Source organism: Felis catus, chromosome A2 (genome assembly GCF_018350175.1).
Source record: "Felis catus isolate Fca126 chromosome A2, F.catus_Fca126_mat1.0, whole genome shotgun sequence".
Taxonomy (NCBI): domain Eukaryota; kingdom Metazoa; phylum Chordata; class Mammalia; order Carnivora; family Felidae; genus Felis; species Felis catus.
This window is the reverse complement of record NC_058369.1, coordinates 46,137,619-46,159,656: the sequence shown is the minus strand read 5'-3', so window position 1 is coordinate 46,159,656 and position 22,038 is coordinate 46,137,619. Positions and strand designations below refer to the sequence as shown.

General features: G+C 38.7%; 1 protein-coding gene across 2 annotated transcripts in view; it reads left to right on the top strand.

Annotated features, from left to right (window-relative positions):
* The window catches only part of SUMF1 (sulfatase modifying factor 1), a 95,217-nt gene extending 73,701 nt beyond the window's left edge, over positions 1–21,516 (top strand). For both annotated transcript variants that reach the window (XM_019824640.2, XM_011280169.3), the window contains 2 exons: positions 9,664–9,723; positions 20,394–21,516. In XM_019824640.2, coding sequence (XP_019680199.1) covers positions 9,664–9,723; positions 20,394–20,504 — 171 coding nt within the window. In that variant the 3' untranslated portion in view covers positions 20,505–21,516. The remainder of the gene's footprint in view (positions 1–9,663; positions 9,724–20,393) is intronic.
* The last annotated feature ends 522 nt before the right edge of the window (positions 21,517–22,038 follow it).

Sequence of the window (22,038 nt, the reverse complement as noted above, 5' to 3'; positions counted from 1 at the left end):
TACCTCACTTATTTGGTTCATGAAAAGGATGATGGTTGTAAAAAGGAAAGTGTGTGATGTGGTGGGTTAGCCATTTTTTGGAGGCTAACTCTTATTTCCTGCTTTAAAAATGTATTGTGCTATTTTGTAGTTAAGAATCGATTATAATGAGGAGGTAGTAAATGCAAAATAAAAGGTGCTTTTAGGTTTTAATGAACAGTGCTGTTGCTGAGTATCAATGAAACAGATTTGTTTTTGTTTTTGTTGTTTTTTAAATGAATAGGTAGTTTGTGGATGTGAATTTCAAAAGGTACACACTTTCATCCTGTATCTCAAATCCCTTCTTTCCTCTTCAAGCAACTTCAGTTGTCCTTTAGTGGCCCTTTTTATAAAGGGAGTCTATACTTGTATTAGCATATATGAGTGTGTTATTTTTTTTAGGATTTTGTTATGGAAATGCTAATTAGTAAGAGTAGAGAGAATGTTATCTTGCCAGTCATGATAGCAACTAGTGTGTGTGTGTGTGTGTGTGTGTGTGTGTGTGTGTGTGTGTGTGTTTGTGTATGTATGTGTGTGCACATGAGCAGATAATCTAAATAAATGTTTACTTTTCACCTAAAAAATAATTAACATGCAAATTAACAAAGTTTAACCCATACTAAGGAAAAAGATTAGTTAGATAGAAACTGACCAGGCCCACATTTGGATATAACAAAGACTTCAAAGCAGCTATTATATTTAAAGAACTAAAGGAAAATGTATTCAAAGATACAGTAGGAAATATGATGTGAGTCAACAGAGAATCACAATAGACAAATGCAAATGATTTAAAAAAAGTGAAATTTATGGAATTGAAAAATACAATAACTGAAATAAAATTTCCCTAGATTAACTCAGTAGATTAGAAATAGAAGAAGGAATCAGTGAACTTGAAGGTAAATCCAGAGAAATTTCCCAAGCCAAAGAATAGAGAGGGGAGAAAAATTGGACACAAATCAGTAGAGCACTGTGTGACAATATCAGGTGCTCCAACATAATTATGTAACACATGTATAATAGGAGTCCCAGATGGAGAGGAGGGAGAAAAAGGGACAAAATATTTCTGAAGAAATTGTTTAAATACCAAATTTGATGAAAATTATCTGAAAAATCCAAAAAGTTGAAATAACCTCAATTTGGATGAACACAAAGAAGAATACACCTAGACAAATCATAGTTACACTATTGAAAAACAAAGATAATATTTTGAAAGTAGAAAGAGGAAGCCCCTTAACACATATAGGGCAAGAATAATGTGACTAATGGCTGATTTCTCATCAGAAACAATGGAAGCCCGAAGATGGTGTAGTGATAGATCCCAAGTGCTGAAAAAAACCATCAACTAAGAATTCTGTGTCCAACAAAACTGTCCTTTAAAAACGAAGATGAAGGAGGTTTTTCTTCTGGTTCTGGCAAAGTGGAGGAGACATACATTTCCCTGTTTCTCCCACTAAATGTAATTAAAACTCTGGATACTACAAATAAAATAAATGTAAGAAAGGTGAAAAGAAGGGTGCCTGGGTGGGTCAGTCGGTTGGGTGTCCAACTCTTGATCTCAGCTGGGGTCACAATCTCGCAGTTTATGTGTTTGAGTCCTGCATCAGGCTCTAAGCTGACAGTGTGGAGCCTGCTTGGAATTCTCTCTCCCTCCCTCACTGCCCTTACCCCACTCGTGTTCTCTCTCTCTCTCTCTCTCTCTCTCTCTCTCTCTCTCTCTCTGAATAAATAAATAAATAAATAAATAAATAAATAAATAAATAAATAAGATAGGTGAAAAAAAGGAAGAGTACCTGTGGACCTTAGAAATGAAATGGTAGTGAGTTACATGCATTTTCTTTTTGATCCATATGTCTCAGAATTGGAGCTGAGGAAACCAGCAACCTACAAATGCCAGCAGATATAAAGTCCCAAGGAAAGCCTGCTCTATCTAGTTAAAAGAGAAAATAGGAAAGGGGTAGTCTAACCATACAGAAAACTTTTAGGCAGTAACCACTCTATTCCATCCAAATGCTGCATAAAAAATCGTGTTCTCATCCAAGCCTGCAAAGTCCATGTGGAGAGCCTAGACTTGCACCCTCATGAGTCTGTGTTGAGGTGCCATAATACCCCCACCAGGGTGGCATCAGAGAAGGTAAAGTAAGGACAAGGCCTTTCATCATTGCCAAGCAGTAATACTGCCACCCTCACTGTGGTGTAAGTGGAGACTTTGTGGGGAACCAGAGCTCTCCCCTCCATGTACCAGTAAATAACGAGAGTCTCTCCTGAGGTGTCAGTGGAAGCCTTGTGGGGAACCTGGATTTCTACTTTCACCTGGCAATAATGAGATCGCTCCCTCCCTCCCTTCCCCTGCCAGCGTGGGTCATAGAAAGCCAGGTGAAACAGCACGGTTAAATAAGATTCAGAGGCTTGCAACATAATAAAAATGTATTCAGGTTTCAACTGAATAATCATTTAATCATACCCAGAACCAAACGAAAGAAACAATAGATGCTAACACTAAGATGGCAGAGGTTTTAGAATTTTCCACCAAAGATTTTTAAAGCAGCCATGATAAAGATTCTTCAGTGAGCAATTAAAAACATGCTTGAAACAAATGAAAGAAAAATGGAAAGCTTCGGGAAAGAAATAGAAGATATAAATGAGAACCAAATGAAAAATTTAGAGCTGAAAAATAGAATAACCAAAATAAAAGCTTTGTGAATGGGCTCAAAAGTAGAATAGGAGGGACAGAATAGCAACAGCAAGAACAACAACAACAAAATCAGTGAACTGGAGACTAGAATAAAAGAAAGTACCCATTCTGAACAACAGAAGAAAAAAGAGAAAATAAGCAAACGAATGAGCCTCAGGGACCTATGTGACTTTAACAAAAGATCTAACATTTGTGTCATGGCAGTCCTGGAGGAGAGAAGGAAGAGGGTGGGGCTGAGGGAGCACTCAAATTAGGTACTGGATGCATACCTCCCAGACTGAGGAAAAACTTAAACCTGTAGGTTCAAGAAGTTAAGTGAACCCTAAACAGGACTATCCCAAAGAAATCCATACCAAGACATCATAATTAAACTGCTGAAAATAAAAGACAAAGAAAAATATTGAAAGAAGGCAGAGGAAAGAATACCTTACCTATAGGGAAAAAGTCAAATCGAATGACAGTGGACTTCTCATCAGAGATCCTAATAAAGGCCCCAGGGAATGGCATGATAGTTTTAAAGCGTTTTCTCTCATGTTTTAAAAATTTTGTTTGATGGTTGAAGCAGAAATTATAGCATAGTCTGATGTGTTTCTAAATGTATTTAGAAGAAGTCTTTCATACATTATTTTTTTAATGTTTATTTTCGAGAGAGAGAGAGAGAGAGAGTGGGGAAGGGCAGAGAGAGAGGGAGAAACAGAATCCGAAGCAGGCTTCAAACTCGGAGCTGTCAGCATAGAGCCTGACTTGTGACTCAAACTCACTAACCTTGAGATCTTGACCTGAGCCAAAGTCAGATGCTTAACCAACTGAGCCACCCAGGTGCCCCATACAATTACATTATAAACAGGGGAGGCTAAAGGGATATAAAAGGAGATACGTTTTCTATGTTTCACTGGAATTGGTAAAATAACACCAGTAGACTCTGATGTTTTATATCATCACAGTTTTATATATATGTTTACATGTCACATATATATCTGTAATGTAGATATAAATGATAAGATATAAACTGTGATTTATATATAAAACTGTGATCTATATATAAAACTGTGACAATATACATGTATACACACACACACACACATATATATAAATGTACACTCAAAACTCTATAGGTAAGTAAAAATGGATTTCTTAACAAAAATGTTTAGGTAATATATAGGAAGACAGGAAAAAGCAAACAGAAACAAAATCATAGAGAACTGACAGAAAACAACAAAATAGTAGATTTAAGTTCTAACATATCAATAATTTCATTAAAAGTACATGCTCTAAATATATCAGTTAAGAGACAGATTGGCAGTGGGGACTAAAAAATATAACCTAATTATATACTGTCTACAAGAAACTCATTTAAAATATAACGATATAAGTGGACTGAAAACAAAATGTTGGGGGACACCTGGGTGGCTCAGTTAGTTAAGTGTCCAACTTCAGCTCAGGTCATAATCTCATGGTTCGTGAGTTTGAGCCCTGCGTTGGACTCCGTGCTGACAGCTCAGAGCCTGGAGCTTGCTTCGGATTCTGTGTGTCCCTCTCTCTATGCCCCTCCTCTGTTAGCACTCTGTCTGTCTCTCAAAAACAAATAAACCTTAAAAAAAAATAAAATGTTGGGACAAGAGATACAAACATTAATCAAAAGAAAGCAGGGATGGCTATATGGCTATATTAATACATAAAGTAGACTTCAAAAAATTTTTCATGTTTACTTTTGAGAGAGACAGATATAGTGTGAGCAGGGGAGGGGCAGAGAAAGAAGGAAGCAATTTGAAGCAGGCTTCAGGCTCTGAGCTGTCAGCATAGGACATGGGGCTTGAACCCATGAACCATGAGATCATGACCTGAGCTGAAGTTGGAAGCTTAAATGACTGAGCCACCCACACACTCCTATAAAGTAGACTTTAAAGCAAAGCAAGTTTCCAGAGTCAAGGAAGGATATTCTATAGTGATAAAATGGTTAATCCAACAAGAGGAAATAGAAATACTTAAGAATTTTTTTTAATGTTTATTTTTGAGAGAGAGAGAGAGAGAGAGAGAGAGAGAGAGAGAGAGAGAGACAGAGTGCGAGCAGGGGAGGGGCAGAGAGAGAGGGAGACACAGAATCTGAAGCAGGCTCTAGGCTCTGAGCTGTCAGCACAGAGCCTGATGTGGGGCTCTAACTCATGGTCCATGACCTGAGCCAAAGTCAGATGCTTAACTGACTATTTATACCCAGGTGCCCCAGGAAATAGTAATACTAAATGTGTATATACCATTGAATACAGCTGAGACATATGAAGCAAAAACTAATTTAACAGAACATTCAAGAAGAAATAGACCAATCCACAATTGTAGCTGGAAACTTTCATGCCCCTTTCTCAACAATTGATAGTATAATTACATAGAAAATCAGCAAGAACATAAAATAACAGTGATACAATCAGTGGATAGGATCTAACCAAGATTTCTAGAACAATTACCCTACAACAGCAGAATATCCATTCAAGTAGTCATGGAAAATATACCAATGGAGACCACATCCCACACCATCATATAAACCTCAGTACATTTAAAAAGTTTTAATTGTATAAAGTATAGTTTCCAGCAACAGTGGAGTCACACTGGAAATCCATAACAGAAACAAAATAGGAAAATCTCCAAACACTTAGAAACTAAACAACACACTTCTAAATAATCCATGGGTCATAGGGCAAGCCTCGAGGTAAATCAAACAGTGCACTGAACTGAATGAGAATGAAGATGTAGATGAATGTGTTACCAGCGAGGAGTGGCCCATGTGGCATCCTCCTGCGCCCCAGGGTCAGATGCTCGCTCCGGGTAACCAACTCCCCACTGGGACACCATGTATAAGAAAATCAGAATAAATGCTTGATTCCGTGTTATGTTCTAAGCAAAAGTGATAGTGCAATAGACTCTTACAGAAATGCCTCATGCCTCATTCTTTTTAATAGCTGTTTAGTAGTCCACACTGTGGACTTTATCAAACAGCATGTTTAATAGTAGTGCTTTTTGACTCTTTGCTGACTGATGAAAATTTGTCCAACTCTGTCCTTTCTGTTTTTTCCCTTGTCATTGTGTTGGGTATAAAAAGGAGGGACAGGGAAGTGTCTCTCCTGACTACACAAAATGTCATTGTTAGTTCTCTTATGAAATACATCTTGGCAGGCCTTGAGCACGTTGGCCACCTTCCTTCCTGCAGGCTTGTTTCTCATTCAATAAGCCAGTCATACTGATGAGGGTTCTGTGGTATCTTGTGTGGATTTTTCATTATTGATGGCCTTCATGGCTTCCTACGTGTTTTGAATGAAGATATATTCCCCTGCACTAACACTCAGAGATTGCTTCTTTATCTCTTTTCCTGAGAACTTTAGCTGCACCTTGGCCTTTTGGGATTATTGGGGCAGACATTTAGAACTTCCAGTTTTGGGGGCACCTGGGTGGTTCAGTCAGTTAAGCAACTGACTGGATTTTGGCTTAGGTCATGATTTCACAGTTGGTGAGATCAAGTCCTAAAAGTTTGTTAATGTAACATTAAGCATTTAAGGCCATGGAAATACTGCGACCCTGCAGTGGAATGAAGAATAGACAGTGGCTTAGTCTGTGACTGTTTCTAAGTACCTGGAAATGCTTAGAAAACATGAACTTCTGACCACATAGTTAAAATTTGCAAGTCAACCCAAAGCTATCTACACATTCAATGCAATCCCAATCAAAATTGCACCAGCATTCTTCTCGAAACTAGAACAAGGAATCCTAAAATTCATATGGAACAACAAAAGGCCCCGAATAGCCAAAGTAATTTTGAAGAAGAAGACCAAAGCAGGAGGCATCACAATCCCAGACTTTAGCCTCTACTACAAAGCTGTAATCATCAAGACAGCATGGTATTGGCACAAAAACAGACACATAGACCACTGGAATAGAATAGAAACCCCAGAACTAGACCCACAAATATATGGCCAACTGATCTTTGACAAAGCAGGAAAGAACATCCAATGGAAAAAAGACAGTCTAACAAATGGTGCTGGGGGAACTGGACACCAACATGCAGAAGGTTGAAACTAGATCACTTTCTCACACCATTCACAAAAATAAACTCAAAATGGATAAAGGACCTGAATGTGAGACAGGAAACCATCAAAACCCTAGAGGAGAAAGCAGGAAAAGACCTCTCTGACCTCAGCCGTAGCAATTTCTTACTTGACACATCCCCAAAGGCAAGGGAATTAAAAGCAAAAATGAACTACTGGGAACTTATGAAGATAAAAAGCTTCTGCACAGCAAAGGAAATAATCAACAAAACTAAAAGGCAAGCAACGGAATGGGAAAAGATATTTGCAAATGACATATCGGACAGAGGGCTAGTATCCAAAATCTATAAAGAGCTCACCAAACTCCATACCCGAAAAACAAATAATCCAGTGAAGAAATGGGCAGAAAACATGAATAGACACTTCTCTAAAGAAGACATCCGGATGGCCAACAGGCACATGAAAAGATGCTCAACGTCGCTCCTCATCAGGGAAATACAAATCAAAACCACACTCAGATATCACCTCACGCCAGAGTGGCCAAAATGAACAAATCAGGAGACTATAGATGCTGGAGAGGATGTGGAGAAACAGGAACCCTCTTGCACTGTTGGTGGGAATGCAAACTGGTACAGCCACTCTGGAAAACAGTGTGGAGTTTCCTCAAAAAATTAAAAATAGATTTACCCTATGATCCAGCAATAGTACTGCTAGGAATTTACCCAAGGGATACAGGAGTACTGATGCATAGGGGCACTTGTACCCCAATGTTTATAGCAGCACTCTCAACAATAGCCAAATTATGGAAAGAGCCTAAATGTCCACCAACTGACAAATGGATAAAGAAATTGTGGTTTATATACACAATGGAATACTACGTGCCAATGAGAAAGAATGAAATATGGCCCTTTGTAGGAATGTGGATGGAACTGGAGAGTGTGATGCTAAGTGAAATAAGCCATACAGAGAAAGACAGATACCATATGGTTTCACTCTTATGTGGATCCTGAGAAACTTAACAGAAACCCATGGGGGAGGGGAAGGAAAAAAAAAGAGGTTAGAGTGGGAGAGAGACAAAGCATAAGAGACTCTTAAAAACTGAGAACAAACTGAGGGTTGATGGGGGGTGGGAGGGAGGAGAGGGTGGGTGATGGGTATTGAGGAGGGCACCTTTTGGGATGAGCACTGGGTGTTGTATGGAAACCAATTTGACAATAAATTTCATATATTGAAAAAATAAAAAAAAATCTTTAACTTCAAAAAAAAATTGCAAGTCAGTGTGTTAACCATGCTTGGAGAAAACATGATTCTTTTAACTTCTGCCACTTTTGTCTGAGCCCTTGACACTAGACAAGTAGTTGTCAAGAAAAAGGAAAACTAAGATAGGCAGCATTATTCAACCGTCTCTTGTGTTCAGTAGACAAAAAGTAGGCAGCTGTGTGATTAGTTGATTTTTTTTTTGCATAATAGGGGAAAAGCAAAAAGATCCTTGTAGCCCCCAAACTTCCCGTATGTGGTTCTGGTTTGTAGGAGGTTATTGGTACTTCTCAGATGTTCTTTGCATGGCTAATCTGATGTTGAGGCCCTTTTATCCTGGCAACTGAAGTTTTAGGATGTTCATTTCCAGTGCACTTCTATCCAAAGCTCTCCTTAGAAAAAATAGTCTTACCTCTTGGCTGGCTGTTTCTGGCTTCAATTTTCATTACAGTGGTAGTCACTGTGTGTTCTTGCCTCCTCTTAGGGATTGTCCAATTTCCTCCATTTCTGGTCCCATTACAGGGAGTGTAATGGACTCAAACCAGCTGCCTGGGTGTGAATCCTTGTTCTGCCACTTGCTTAACTTACATCAGAAGTTGTTATGGAGGGGCGCCTGGGTGACTCAGTCAGTTAAGTGTCTGGCTTTGGCTCAGGTCATGATCTCACGGTTCATGAGTTCAAGCCCTGTGTCCGGGCTCTGTGCTGACACTTCAGAGCCTGGAGCCTGCTTCAGATTCCGTGTCTCCCTCTCTTTCTGCCCCTCCCTCACATTTTGTCTCTCTCAAAAATAAACAAACATTAAAAATAAAAAAAAAAAAGATGTTGTTATAGAGAGGGGTACCTGGCTGGCTCAGTTGGTGGAGCATGTGACTCTTGATCTTGGGGTTGTGAGTTTGAGCCCCATGTTGAGTACAGAGATTACTTAAAACTAAAATCTTAAAAAAAAGTTGTTACGGAGATTACATGGGTTAATATTTGCATCCATGCTTTGTTCATAGTAAGCACTATATAAATCTTTTTGGAAAAGATAAACTGTTCTATATTTTGATTGTGGTGGTGGTTACATGCCTATACATTTGTCAAAATTCATCAGGCATGTGCATTTAAAAAGGCTTAACAAGGTTAAAGTTTACTGTACGTAAATTATACCTCAATAAACCTGACCTAAATTTTTTTTAAAAGATAAAAGGCAAATTTCTTCAGTCAGCAAAGGGTTTACTAGGTGTTACACAGTAGGATTATAAAAACATAATTCAAAGAGACTAGACAGTCTAGTTGAACAAGTCAGTTGGTATGCAGGATAAATTTGCCTATCAGCTTGAGAAGGTGATATAAAAGATACTGCCAAGCAGCTTGTTAGTCATCTAGGTGAGAAATGCTATTACAGGGGTTTAGAGGTGAGATTGCTTACTATAGTCATAAAGATTTTATCAAAGTGGGAACCTGAGCGGGACCTTAAAGGATGGGTAGGATTTGGAGAGGTGGGCATTTGGGAAGGTGCATGGGTTCAGGGTGCATGGGTTCACGGGTTTTCTGCCCACAGGTGGAAAAGCACGTAGAAAGTTAAGGCAGCTGTGGAAGAGCTGGTTGGACTAAAATGAACTCTCGGCCAGTCTGTGAGGAGCATCTGTGTTCTCTGGGCTAATGAGTTCTCTTAATCCACAGAAAGGCCCCCCTTCTGGGAAAGACCGGGTGAAGAAAGGTGGATCCTACATGTGCCATAAGGTGAGTCAAGTCATTACATTCTGTTTTGGTGTACTCACAGCTCATTAATGGAACCACTGTCATTAGCCCTAAAATGTCCCATCACTTCTGTGAATATATACCTATCTTCATCAAAACCAAAAAAAAAAAAAAATAGTCATCTCAAATTTGGACACAGGCATGGGGAAAAACAGCAGAGGTTGTGAATCTTTTGTTAACCAAATTCCATCTGTTGAAACTTGATCCCTTTGAGAGACCTTTATTGTCCCCTGAACCAGGGTGGGCTATATACTATTTCCAGCATGCTTATTTGGAAGTACACCCTTAATTTATTTGAGATTATATCTGGATACTCTGTGGAGATTAAGGTAGGGTTAGAAATGGAGGGTGGATTGTGCTGTACTGGAATGGAAACATCACAAATGTTCTAGGTATAATGGGTGTGCTCTCTGAAATAAGCATCAATCTCAGAGAGTGTTTCTGCTCTTTGGGCTATGATTTCAGTGTCAGAACTGGTTGTTCTTGGGTAGTCAGCGTGAGTTGGTGTTTCATGAATAACCTTTTTAAGGAGTTTGGAAATTGAATACCACCTCTCCCTTTTTTCTTTAAATCATATATTTTTAGTATCTCCAACACTTGAGCTTCTTTCTATCCCTATGCAAAGATGGCATTTTGCAGATGGTTATTACAAGAAGTTTCCTATGGTAATTCAGTCAGTCCAGGCAGTTAGAGACTTAAAACAACCTATCAGGGCTCCACGTTAAGTTACTAATTTAACGATGGATGTACTATCAAACTTTACCTTAAAACTGTGGTTCTCAAACTTTATTGCATGTTATAATCATCTGGGATCCATAAAAAAGACTGTTGCCTGTTTCCCCACTCACTTCATTTTGATTTCTCTGGAGTGTGGCCTGGGCTTCAGGATTTTAAAGGTCTCAAGGGGTTTAAAACATTCTGCAAAGTTTGGAAACCACTAGTCCATAGAGAATCTCTGGGGGTGCCTGGGTGGCTCAGTCAGTTGAGCATCTGATTTTGATTCAGGTCATGATCTCGCAGTTCGTGGTTTCAAGCCCCACCTCGGGTTCTGTGCTGACAGCTCAGAGCCTGGAGCCTGCTTCAGATTCTATGTCTCCCTCTCTGTCTGTTCCTCCCCACTCACACTCTTTCTCTCAAAAATAAATAAACATAAAAAAATGTTTTTAAGAGAATCTCTGTAGATTGTGTCTTCTGTATTTCTTAAAAATTTTAATCCAGTTATTTAAGTGAGGTTTATAATTGAGTTTATTTTATGCTTTACACCTTCATTTATAACAAGATGCATAGAAATTTATCTTTACAATTCTAATTTTAACTTGAAATAAAAACATTGCCCTAGGTCATGTTCACATACATTAGTCTTTAGTCCCAGATTTTTTCTCTTATTCAAGCTGTTACTACAAGTATATTGAATCCTCTCACTGGGGAAATGGAATTCCATGAAAAACAGGTGAATTTCTCTTTGAAGAATAGTATCTCAAAACCTTAATTACCTCCAGTTGTGTTTCTGACATATGGCACTTTTAAAAATTGAGAATCCATTTACTCTGTAAGAATTGAGGACCAGAAGATTTTCCCTCAAGAAAGTAAGAGAAAATGAAGCTTGTAAAAAACATTTAAGTGTGAACACTAAATGTATTTCATTGCCATGCATATGAATGTGTTTACTTTAACATTTAATATTATTTGCTTATTTTAAATCTGTATTTTCATAAGCTTCTCAGTTTATTATTTTAAAATATTTTTTATCCTAATACATGTTTTTAATAAATAAATATACGTGGTATAATTGGTTTATCTTGTGTTCTGCAACCTTTGTCAACTCATTTGTACTAGTAATGTTTTTGTAGATTCTGTTGGTTTTTCTGCATAGCTGGTTATATCATCTGTGAATATAGACAATTTTACTTCTTTTAAAATATTTATTACTTTTTTCTTGCCGTATTGCATTAGCTAGAACCTTCAGTATAGTATTGAATATGACTGGTAAGAACAGACATTTTTGCCTCATTTTTTATCTTAAGGGGATAAAAAATCAACTTTTCAAAATTAGTTATATTAGCTATAGTGTTTTCAGAGATGTTCTGTATAAGTTCAAGGAAGTTTCCTTCTATTCCTAGCTTCTTGAGAATTTTTATCAGAAATAGATATAAATTTTGCTGGATGCCTTTTCTGCAGCTGTTGAGATGTTTGTATGGTTTTTCTTTTTCACTCTGTTAATATGGTGAATACATTCATAGATTTTCAGCTTTCAAATGTTAAACCATCTTTGCCTTCCTAGAGTGTGCTAATTTAGGTATGATGTATTATCATTAGGTATGATGTATTATATTATGTATAAATTATAGATTCAGTTTGTTAAAATGTTGAGCATTTTTGCATATATGTTCATGGTTGGTATTGGTCTCTTGTTTTCTTGTCGGGTTTTGGAATCAGTGTACTGTTGCATTTATAAATTGAATTGGTAAATATTCCCTTATCTTCAATTTTCTGGAATAGTTCATGTAGAATTAGCAGTATTTCTTCCTTAAATGTTTGATAGAATTCCCCCACCCCAGGGAAACCATTTAGGAGTAGAGTTGTAACCATAAAATTAATTTAGTTAATAGCTACAAGGTTATGCAGATTATATTTCCTCTTGATTAATCTCTGGGAATTTGTGTCTTTAAGGAATTTGTTTATTTCATCTGAGTTGTTGAATTTACTGGCAAAATCTCTGCCCTGCTGTTTGTCCATTTATATTTAATGTGATTATTGATATGGCTGAATTTAAATTTGCCCTTTTGATATTTTTAGTCTTTTTTGTCTCATCTGTTTCTTTTCTCTGTTTTTGACCTCTTTTGGTTAAGCATTTGTTATCGCTCTATTCTCTCTCCTTTGGTTTATTAGCTAAAACTCTTTGTCTTAAAATTTTAGGGTTTCATTTAGAGCTTATATTACATATCTTTAGCTTTTCTTAATCTACTTGCAAGATAAGTTTTAATTTAGTTATGCTCAGAGTGATAGAGTATTCTAGAAGAGGAATAGCAGAGTAACAAAACATGGTTAGATCCATGGGATTTTTCAGAAAACAAAACAAAACAAAACAAAACAAAACAGTAGCTCTAGGATCTTGGTCAAGTTAATCGTAGATGATGGAGGTAATTAACATCAGTCTGTCAGGAGAAACAACACAGTGTTGGCTGTGAATTGCTTTCAGAGCACTTATCCTTTCCACTAGATTAAGAGTGGCAGCTATTATTAAATTATTGAGCTATAGACTTTGAAATTCGATCTGAGTTGGAGTTCTATAACTTCTTGCTAGTCTGTTGTCTTAGGAAAATTACGTATCCTTTCTCAGCCTCAGTTTTCACGTTTGTAAAATGCACACCATAATTGCACCTACTGTATGGTTCTTATGAGTAAAGAATGGACCAAGTATATAAGCATGACTAATACCATCATCATTAACCATCATGTTTGTTATCATTAGATTGTTTTTTCCCCTCTCCTTTTGAATAAGGAGCCAACCAATGAACTAACTTGAGAGGCAGAATCCTTGAAATGATTCTTTCGGCATAGGTGAAGATCAGTAAAAGAAAGGAAATTGCTGTAAAGAAAAAAAAATGTTGAAGTTCATTTCGAAAAAAATCACCCTGCTTAGAAGAGGACTTACTTTTGATCATGGACCAGAGCTAGTTGGCATGATTAAAATAAGCTCTGTTGATTATTCATAACTTTTTGAAAGTCCATCTGAAGTACAGCTTTAGTAATGAGAAGAGAGCACAGAATGAAAAACTATGAGTCAACACAGCATTGGGTTAAGAGCCTAGACCCTGAAATGGGATTGAAAAGGCTTGGATCCACGACTTACAAAACCGGGTGACCCTAGGCACACTATTAGCATCTCTGTGCCTCAATTTTTCCTGTGTATACAATGCAGGTGTGAATAATACCTTCCTCAGAGGATTAGTGGGAGGGCTAAGTGAATTAATACATGTGAATTTTTTAGAACAGTTCATATAGTAAGTACTCAAGAAATATTAGCTGTTGTTCTTGGATGTTGTTAGACTAATCCCTGTGGGGTATTTATCCCAACTCATAATATGGAGGAAATCCTCACTCTCCTGCCATTTTACACCAAGATTACTAAGAAAGGAGTTGATTTAGTTGTCAATGGCAAGAGCAGTGGATGTGAAATTGAGAGACCAGGATTCTGCTGAGGTGATTTTATATAATGATTTCTTTTTTTTTCACAATGAGCTATAATTTCCTTAAAACTCCCCTTTATTCCTGAAAGTTGTCTTCTCATAAAAACCATATTGCTGTCCCACTTGACTTCAGAGCCCCAGGGCTGGTAAGTCATTATCTTAAATGGATTGTTTCTGAGTCCAGGATCACATTCTTCGTGTAGATATTGAGATCAGTTTTACACAATAATTATCCATTTTAATGAAAAGGGGCTAATACAGGTCCTTGCCACTACCTGTGTTCTTAATTAGTAAAATGACCCATATTTCAGCCACTCAAAAAGACCTAACATCATTAATAATCATTTTTGGTGCTAAAAGTAGAGTTGGAAAAAAAGGAAAAGCAATGAGGACATTAAAATCAGGCCATTTTCTGCTTTAAATATGTGTTCCATTAGTTGCCCATTATTCGAATTTAAAATGAACTACTTACTAATAAATGTTTGCTGAGTGAATGAGTTCATTTGAAATGGAATGATGATGTGAACGGTCTCTCTTATGGTGGTCCTGACCTCCCAAACTTTAATTTACAGTGAGCCTTGCTTTTTAGGGCTCAATTCTTCACAGCCATTTAGGTTAATGGAAGATTTTAGGGTCTGCTGTGATCTCATAAAGACTAGCTCTTTTTGTTGTCACTGATTTTAAGCTTGTTTGTTTTACAGAAGCAAACATTCATTACATGAAAATTAGAAAATAATAAACATAAAAATGAAAATAAAAACCACTCATCCTGCTTCCTGAAGTAAACTGTTGATAGTATTTTACCCACACTTTTTGGTACACTTCTATTTCTTTCCTCCCCCAAATGGAATTATTCATTATGTGCCAGGGTCTTCAGATACAGCTGTTGTAAAAATCTCTTATGTATCATGGATCTTTTTCTACTATCTTATGTCAGAGCCTCACGTTCCTTCTGAACACAGTGGTCTGGGCAGGCATGGTTTGTCAGAGTTGTTACAGCCTGCGTTTTGTGGCATATGGACAACATCTTATTTTAAAATAGTTTTTTATATAATTTGAGGGATAAGTTGCATATAGAAATATGCCATCCAACAAAGACCTTAGTCCCATGCCTTCCTACACATATTCCTCATTTTTCCATTTTTATAGCAAATACCTTTGGCATTTGTGTAGCAAATGCACAGTTGACTCTTGAACAATGTAGCACTTAGGGGCACCAACCCCCCAGGCAGTCAAAAAGCCACATAAAACTTTTAACTCTCCCCAAACTTAACTACTAGTAACTTCCTGTTGACCAGAAGCCTTATCAAGCACATAGTTGATTAACACACATTTTGTGTGTTATATGTATTACATACTGTATTCTTTAAAAACTTTTTTTAATGCTTATTTATTTTTGAGGGAGAGACAGAGCATGAGTGGGGGAGGGGCAGAGAGAGAGGGAGACACAGAATCTCAAGCAGGCTCCAGGCTCTGAGCTGTCAGCACAGAGCCCAACGCGGGGCTCAAACACATGGACCAGGAGATCATGACCTGAGCCGAAGTCGGACACTTAACCTACTGAGCCACCCAGGCTCCCCTTACATACTGTATTCTTAAAGTAAGTTAGAGAAAAGAAAACAATAATAAAATTATAAAGAGAAGAGGAAATACATTTACAGTAGTCCTGTATTTATTGAAAAACTGTACCTAAATGGAACTGTGTAGTTCAGACCCATGTTGTTCAAGGGTCAGCTGTAAATCCATATTCGGATACTGGCAGTATTATCTTTCCAACATAAGGTTTTAAGACCTGTAGAGAAGCTGGCTATTGCTTTTGTTTTAGTGAGAAAGCAGATGAACCCCAAAATGTCAGGTAAGACAAAGTTAGTTTCTATAATTAAGAGTGTTATGTTCATTTTAAAGTAACAGTTACAGTAACTTCCATGTGTCTGATGCTTTGCTTTTTTATGTCAAGAGAAGATAAAGGATTTTAAAAAATATCTTTTAATGTTTATTTTATTTGTATATTTATATATAGAGAGAGAACAAGTGGGGCAGGGGCAGAGACAGAGGGAGAGAGAATCCCGAGCAGGCTCTGCACTTAGCAGTGCACAACCTGTGAGACGGGACACTCAACCAACTGAGCCACCCAGGCGCCCCAAGATGAAGCATTTTGACATTTTCCCATTAATAGCCCCATTTCATCGATGGGGGGGCAGATTGAGAAAGGCTTTACCTGAGGTTAAATCGCTAATGCGTCTTGGATTTTGCTCTTTCTTTTCATAAATTAGTGCAATGTTTGTCATGATTTCCATTTGTATAAAGCCCAAATTCTTTCTGGTGAGAAGACCACCTGTATTGTAACTCCATCCTATTTACCCATGTTTCCTGCTTTTTATCACTTATTGGCTTTATACAGTGATTGCTTTTGCCTGGAATTACTGTTCTCCAAACCTTTGGGCAACTCAGCTCATCTGGCACCACCTCAGAGAGGCCTTCCCAGGACACCTTGTCTAAAGTAGCCACCTAGTCAGTGCCACTCCTCTCTCCCTATTTTACTTTCTTCCAAGCTGACCACTACCAGAAACCATCTTGAATTTATCCATTCATTTATTGTCTAACTAATCCCTGTTGAATGTAAGCTTCTTGAAGACAGTTGCATTGTCTGTCTTGTTCCCCATCTTATCCCTCGTGCCCAGAATAGCATCTAGCATGTTGTGAAATCTCAAATATTTAATGAGTAAATAAACCCTGCTCTGACATGATCAGGCTATGGCCTTGCTATCCCCTTAAGTTGCCTGAATTTTTCCATTTTCATGCCTCTGATGTCATTGTCTTCTGTACTTAATATACCTTCTTTCTTCCTTTCTGAATTCTATAAATCATTGCTGCTCAAACTGCAGCCTATTGGTCCCATAGCATCAGCAGCACCTAAAAGCTTGTTAGAAATGCAAATTCTTGGACTCTGCACCACATGTACTGAATCAGAACCTTTAGGTGCCTGGCCTGGGAATAGGTACATAAGCTCTTCAGGTTATTCTTTTTTTTTTTTTTTTTAATTTAAATCCAAGTTAGTTAACATAATAGTGTAATAATGATTTCAGGAATAGAATTTAGTGAGTCATCACTTACATATAACACCCCATGCTCATTCCAACAAGGCCCTCCTTAATTCTCATTGCCCATTTAGCCCATCCCCTCATCCAGCACCCCTCCAGCAACCCTCAATTTGTTGTCTCTATTTAAGAGTCTCTTACGGTTTGTATTCCTCTCTTTTATTTTTGCTTCCCTTCCCCTATTTTATTGTTTCTTAAATTCCACATATGAGCAAAATCATATAGTTGTCGTTCTCTGACTTATTTCACTTAGCCTAATACATTCTAGTTCCATCCACATTGTTGCAGATGGCAAGATTTCATTCTTTTTGATTGTCTTCAGGCTATTCTTAAATGTATACTCAAGTCAGAAGACCGCTGCTGTAATTATGTCCATCCAGCCATGGCCCGGTTTTGCCTTCTAGAAGTCTTTACTAAAGACTTTGGCATTCTACAAGGGACAATTCCTTCACCTGAATTAGTAAAAACAAAACAAAACAAAACAAAACAAAACAAAAAAACCCAAAAAACAAAAAACAAAAAACCTCAGACTCTTTTAACCCTAGCCTGTTTTATAACCGTTTGATATACAGCCATTGTTTCCGCAACCAGCCTGTGATCTGCAGCAGGACAGGACCATGCGTATGGTCAGGCTTCCTCTAGGCTGTGCACAGCAGGCAATCAGGAAGTGCTTGCTTGTTTTCTGCTGTGTGTGGTGCAGTTATGGAACAAGAATGCCCATGTCTAGATGCCTGCCTCTCCCTGAATTCGATTCTTGCTCCAGTGTCAAATTCACTACACATAGTTGGTAGCACGGAGTCCTGGATTGTCCCCCGGAATTTGATTCTAGAAATACCAAAGCACTGCTTGACAGCAGCCTGGTGAGTAGGGCCTCTGTGGGATGAGGCTTCTGCTGCATCCCCCTGTGTGATAAACTAGACATTTTAGAGCTGCATGCCAGGCACAGGCAGTATAGCAGATGCCATCAGCTTTTCACTCTTCCAGGTATATTTTTTTATTCATCTTCCCTCTCTCTGCCTGAGTATTGGTAATATGTTATATTCCTCACTGACCACAGGGAAAATGAGAAAATTGGTTGCTACTGTTTCACTATCTATGGAAGACAAACCACTTTGTCTTTCTTTTTATGATAGATGTACTCTGGAGAATTTCTGTGGCAGCTTTGGAGATAATTTTTTTTATTTTTAATTAAGAAATGTTTTTAATGTTTTTTTGATTTGAGAGAGAGGAGGGGCAGAAGGAGAGAGTGAGAATCCCAAGTAGGTTCCATGCTCAACACAGAGCCTGATGAGGGGCTCAATCTCAACAACTGTGAGATCATGATCTGAGCTGAAATCAAGATCTCAGCTTAACTAACTGAGCCAACCAGGCACCTCAAGAGATCATTTTTATGCAGGTTAGAAACACTCACCTTTTGTTTGAAAAAGGAGAGTAAGAATTCAGAAAAAAATAAAAACCTCTTTCATGCAGACCTATTTCCCCCCCGCCCCCCCCCCCGCCCCCCCCAATGATCTCTCCTTCCTGAGTCCCAAAGTTTCTTTGTGTAGTAGTTTCTGTAACCTGGCAGACGCTTTAGTTTCACTGGGCCGACTCAGCATTAATGCTCATGCTACACAAGATAACTAGTTTATTTTCATTCTCTGTTATTTTGGATCAAAGTACAGTCCTAGGATATGAGAGTTCTGTGCATGGTTGTTTTTGGAATGTGGAAACTTTTGATGTATTTAAGTCAGCTGTGGTTATTCACTGAATACCTACTAGGTGCCCATCCATGAGTGTTAGTCCTTCTTATTTGTGCAAGTATGCATGTACATGCAGGATGAATGCATTAGAGGTGGGAGAGGAGCATGAGATGTGCTGTCTTTCCATCTAGGAGTATAGAATCTTGCCTCGGAGGCACATGCGCCATGGTCAGACCTGGGTTCGAATTCTGCTTCCTTCAACAACTGTGTCATCTTGGATGACTCATTTAATTCCTCTGTGCTGTTATGATTAAATGAAATAACATTTGAAGTGTCTAACGTGCCTGATGTGTACTAGGTGCTCAGTGTCTGTGTGTGTGTGTTTGTGCACATGTATATATGTGTTCTCTGTCCCTGTAAAAGAAAACAGATACAAAACATCCACACACACAGCAGTGTGTAGCCAATCCAAAAGCAGTGTATTTCAAAAAATGTTTTTCACAGCCTTTCATACTTTTTATGTTCCTAGGCTTGTTTTTTAATTTTTGCCAATCTGAATCAAAAAGAATGAAATCTTGCCATTTGCAGCTATGTGGATGGAACTAGAGGGCATTATGCTAAGTGAAATTAACCAGTCAGAGGAAGACAAATATCACATGATTTTGCTCATATGAGGAATTTAAGATGCAAAACAGATGAACATAAGGGAAGGGAAGCAAAAATAATAAACAGGGCAGGGGACAAAACTAAGAGACTCTTAAATACAGAGAACAAACTGAGGGTTGCTGGAGGGGTTGTGGGTGGGGGGATGGGCTAAATGGGTAAGGGGCATTAAAGAAGACACTTGTTGGGAGGAGCACTGGGTGTTATACGTAGGGGATGAATCACTGGATTCTATTCCTGAAATTATTATTGCACTATATGCTAACTAACTTGGATGTAAATTAAAAATAACTAAATAAATAAAATTATTTTTTGCCAGTCTGTTGAATATTTAATATGTTAATGGTACTCATAATTAATATTTCCTTGATTGCCATTTAGCTTTACTTTTTGCTTTAATGTCATATACTGTAAATGTAAAAATAACTTTTCAAATTATAAAAGTAACATACACTTATTGTGGGAAATTTGAAACTCTACTGCGCAAATATATTGTGGTCCGTTTTGAATCATCAGTCTTGTTTCCTTGACGTATATAATTGTGTAGCTTGAGATCATACCACACACACAGTTTTGCATTCTCTTTCATTTAACTGTGTGTGTATCGCGAGAATCTCCTGTGTCATTAAGTATTACATAAAAAACATGACTTTTAATGACTGCTGAGTAATCCAGCTTGTGGATGTGCATAACCTCTGTAGTCATCGGTTGTTCCTTTTTTTTTTTTTTTTTTTTTTTTTTTTAACTGTTCTAAGCAATGCTGGTACTAGCATCCTTGCACCGTGTCTCTGTTTATAAGGTAACTACTGGTCAAACTCTGGACGTGCTGCCCTCTTGAAAACATACGTGCCAAGTAGGCCCCAGGGGGTGTTTGGGGTGGGGCGGGGCGCTGGGAAGCCCTGTCTCCAGGTAGGCATGACTTCCCAGTAGCTGGTGCTCGGGTGCAACATGCATCTGACAGTTGAGAGCCTTTAAGCGAGAAACTAAGCACTCTCCCCTTTCCCTTCGTTTCTGCTCAGTCCTACTGCTATCGGTACCGCTGTGCCGCTCGAAGCCAGAACACACCCGACAGCTCTGCTTCCAACCTGGGCTTCCGCTGTGCGGCCGACCGTCAGCCCACCACGGGCTAAGAGCCAAGAAGAGCCTTCCTACGCCCAGAAGTCGCGTCTGCCCCGCCCTTGGCTTTCCTCAGAACGCTGAACAACCAACCTCGAGTGAAGAATCCCCACTCCGAGCTGGGTTACATACCTGCCCAGGGGCCAAAGGAGCTGCCTCGCGGGACCAGACTGCTGACCTGTGTCAGCGTGCGTGCTTTATGGTGTGGCGCACTTCTGGAGATCATCGCTGTGCTTGAGTTTGGAGAGTCTCTCAAAGAGGAAGGGGGTGAAGGAGACCCTGGGCTAAACTTCAGAAGGCATGGGTTCTTCCCAGGCTCTGCCACCAGGGCTAGACCTCAGGGTCCCACACTTGACCTTCTGGAGCCTCCATGACCTCCTCTATCCAGTGGGGGGGATGCACAGCATGATCTCAGAGGCCTTCTCCGACAAATTCTATGCGTATATTAGATTCTATTGTGATTTCATAGTAAGAGTTTATGACAGATTATTTTTTAGCTATTTTTTTCCATGTGTGAACCTTGGGTAATACTAATCATGTAAAATAAGAGTTCTCTTATGTATTATTTTGAGAAAAGGATGGGGTGGTGGAAAAGGTGGTGGTGATGAGTCTTTATATTCATACTGCACTTTGTGTTTTCAAGGAAATCAGTGTCTTTTACATGGTTAGGATGAATCCCACGTGGGACCCTGGTGGTGCATTCAAGTTCAGCCATCTGAACATGCAGGAATGTCTGTGGGGTGACTCTACTGTGCTTTATCTTTTAACATTAAGTGCCTTTGGTTCAGGGGGGCGGTTATAAGCCCTATATCCCCCCCTCTCCCCAAAGCCTTCGGTGAATGTGAAATGTATGCTACACGAAGAAATGTTTAATTCTAGATGGAGGAGAAGAGGAAAGAGAACCTTGAATTAATTCTATTCAGGGTATCCAGTATTTTATAATAGGGAAGTAGGACATCTTGTTGGCTGTGGAATATCAGATGCTCTGAATCCTGCACTATGTCGAATAAACTGGTATCTGCTAAAGGAGGCTTCCTTCTCCTCTTGTTTCTCTCCATTGTGTTTTCTTTTAAAGAAATGTCTTTGTGACATGTATGTATTTTGTTTGCTATAAAGCTTTCATGTCCATTGGATACTTGACAACTTTGATGTGTGAGCAGTTTGCGGGAATTTTTGTTCCAGAAAGCAAAACCATTTGGCCAGGAACCTTATTATAACCTTGCTTCTTTGTGCCTCAGTAGATGGGGCAGAGGCAGGGGCGTTTGCCTCGGTTGGTGGTCCCGAAAAACCCGACAGTTTCGCTTGTCAGGAGAGCACCTTGTTCTAAAGCGATGGTTCTCAACCAGATGACCCTTCATCAGGATCCCATCCTGATTCCCCAGCCCTTGAAGACCCCAAAAAGACGGGTTATTTGAAAGAAATGGCTCATCTTTATGTCAGTGTTCAAAAATTAAGTCAGATAATACTCATAAGTATTCCACCAACACTTGATTGCTGCTTTCATACATAGCCACCTAACATTAAAACACTTGTCTTAAAAAACAATCA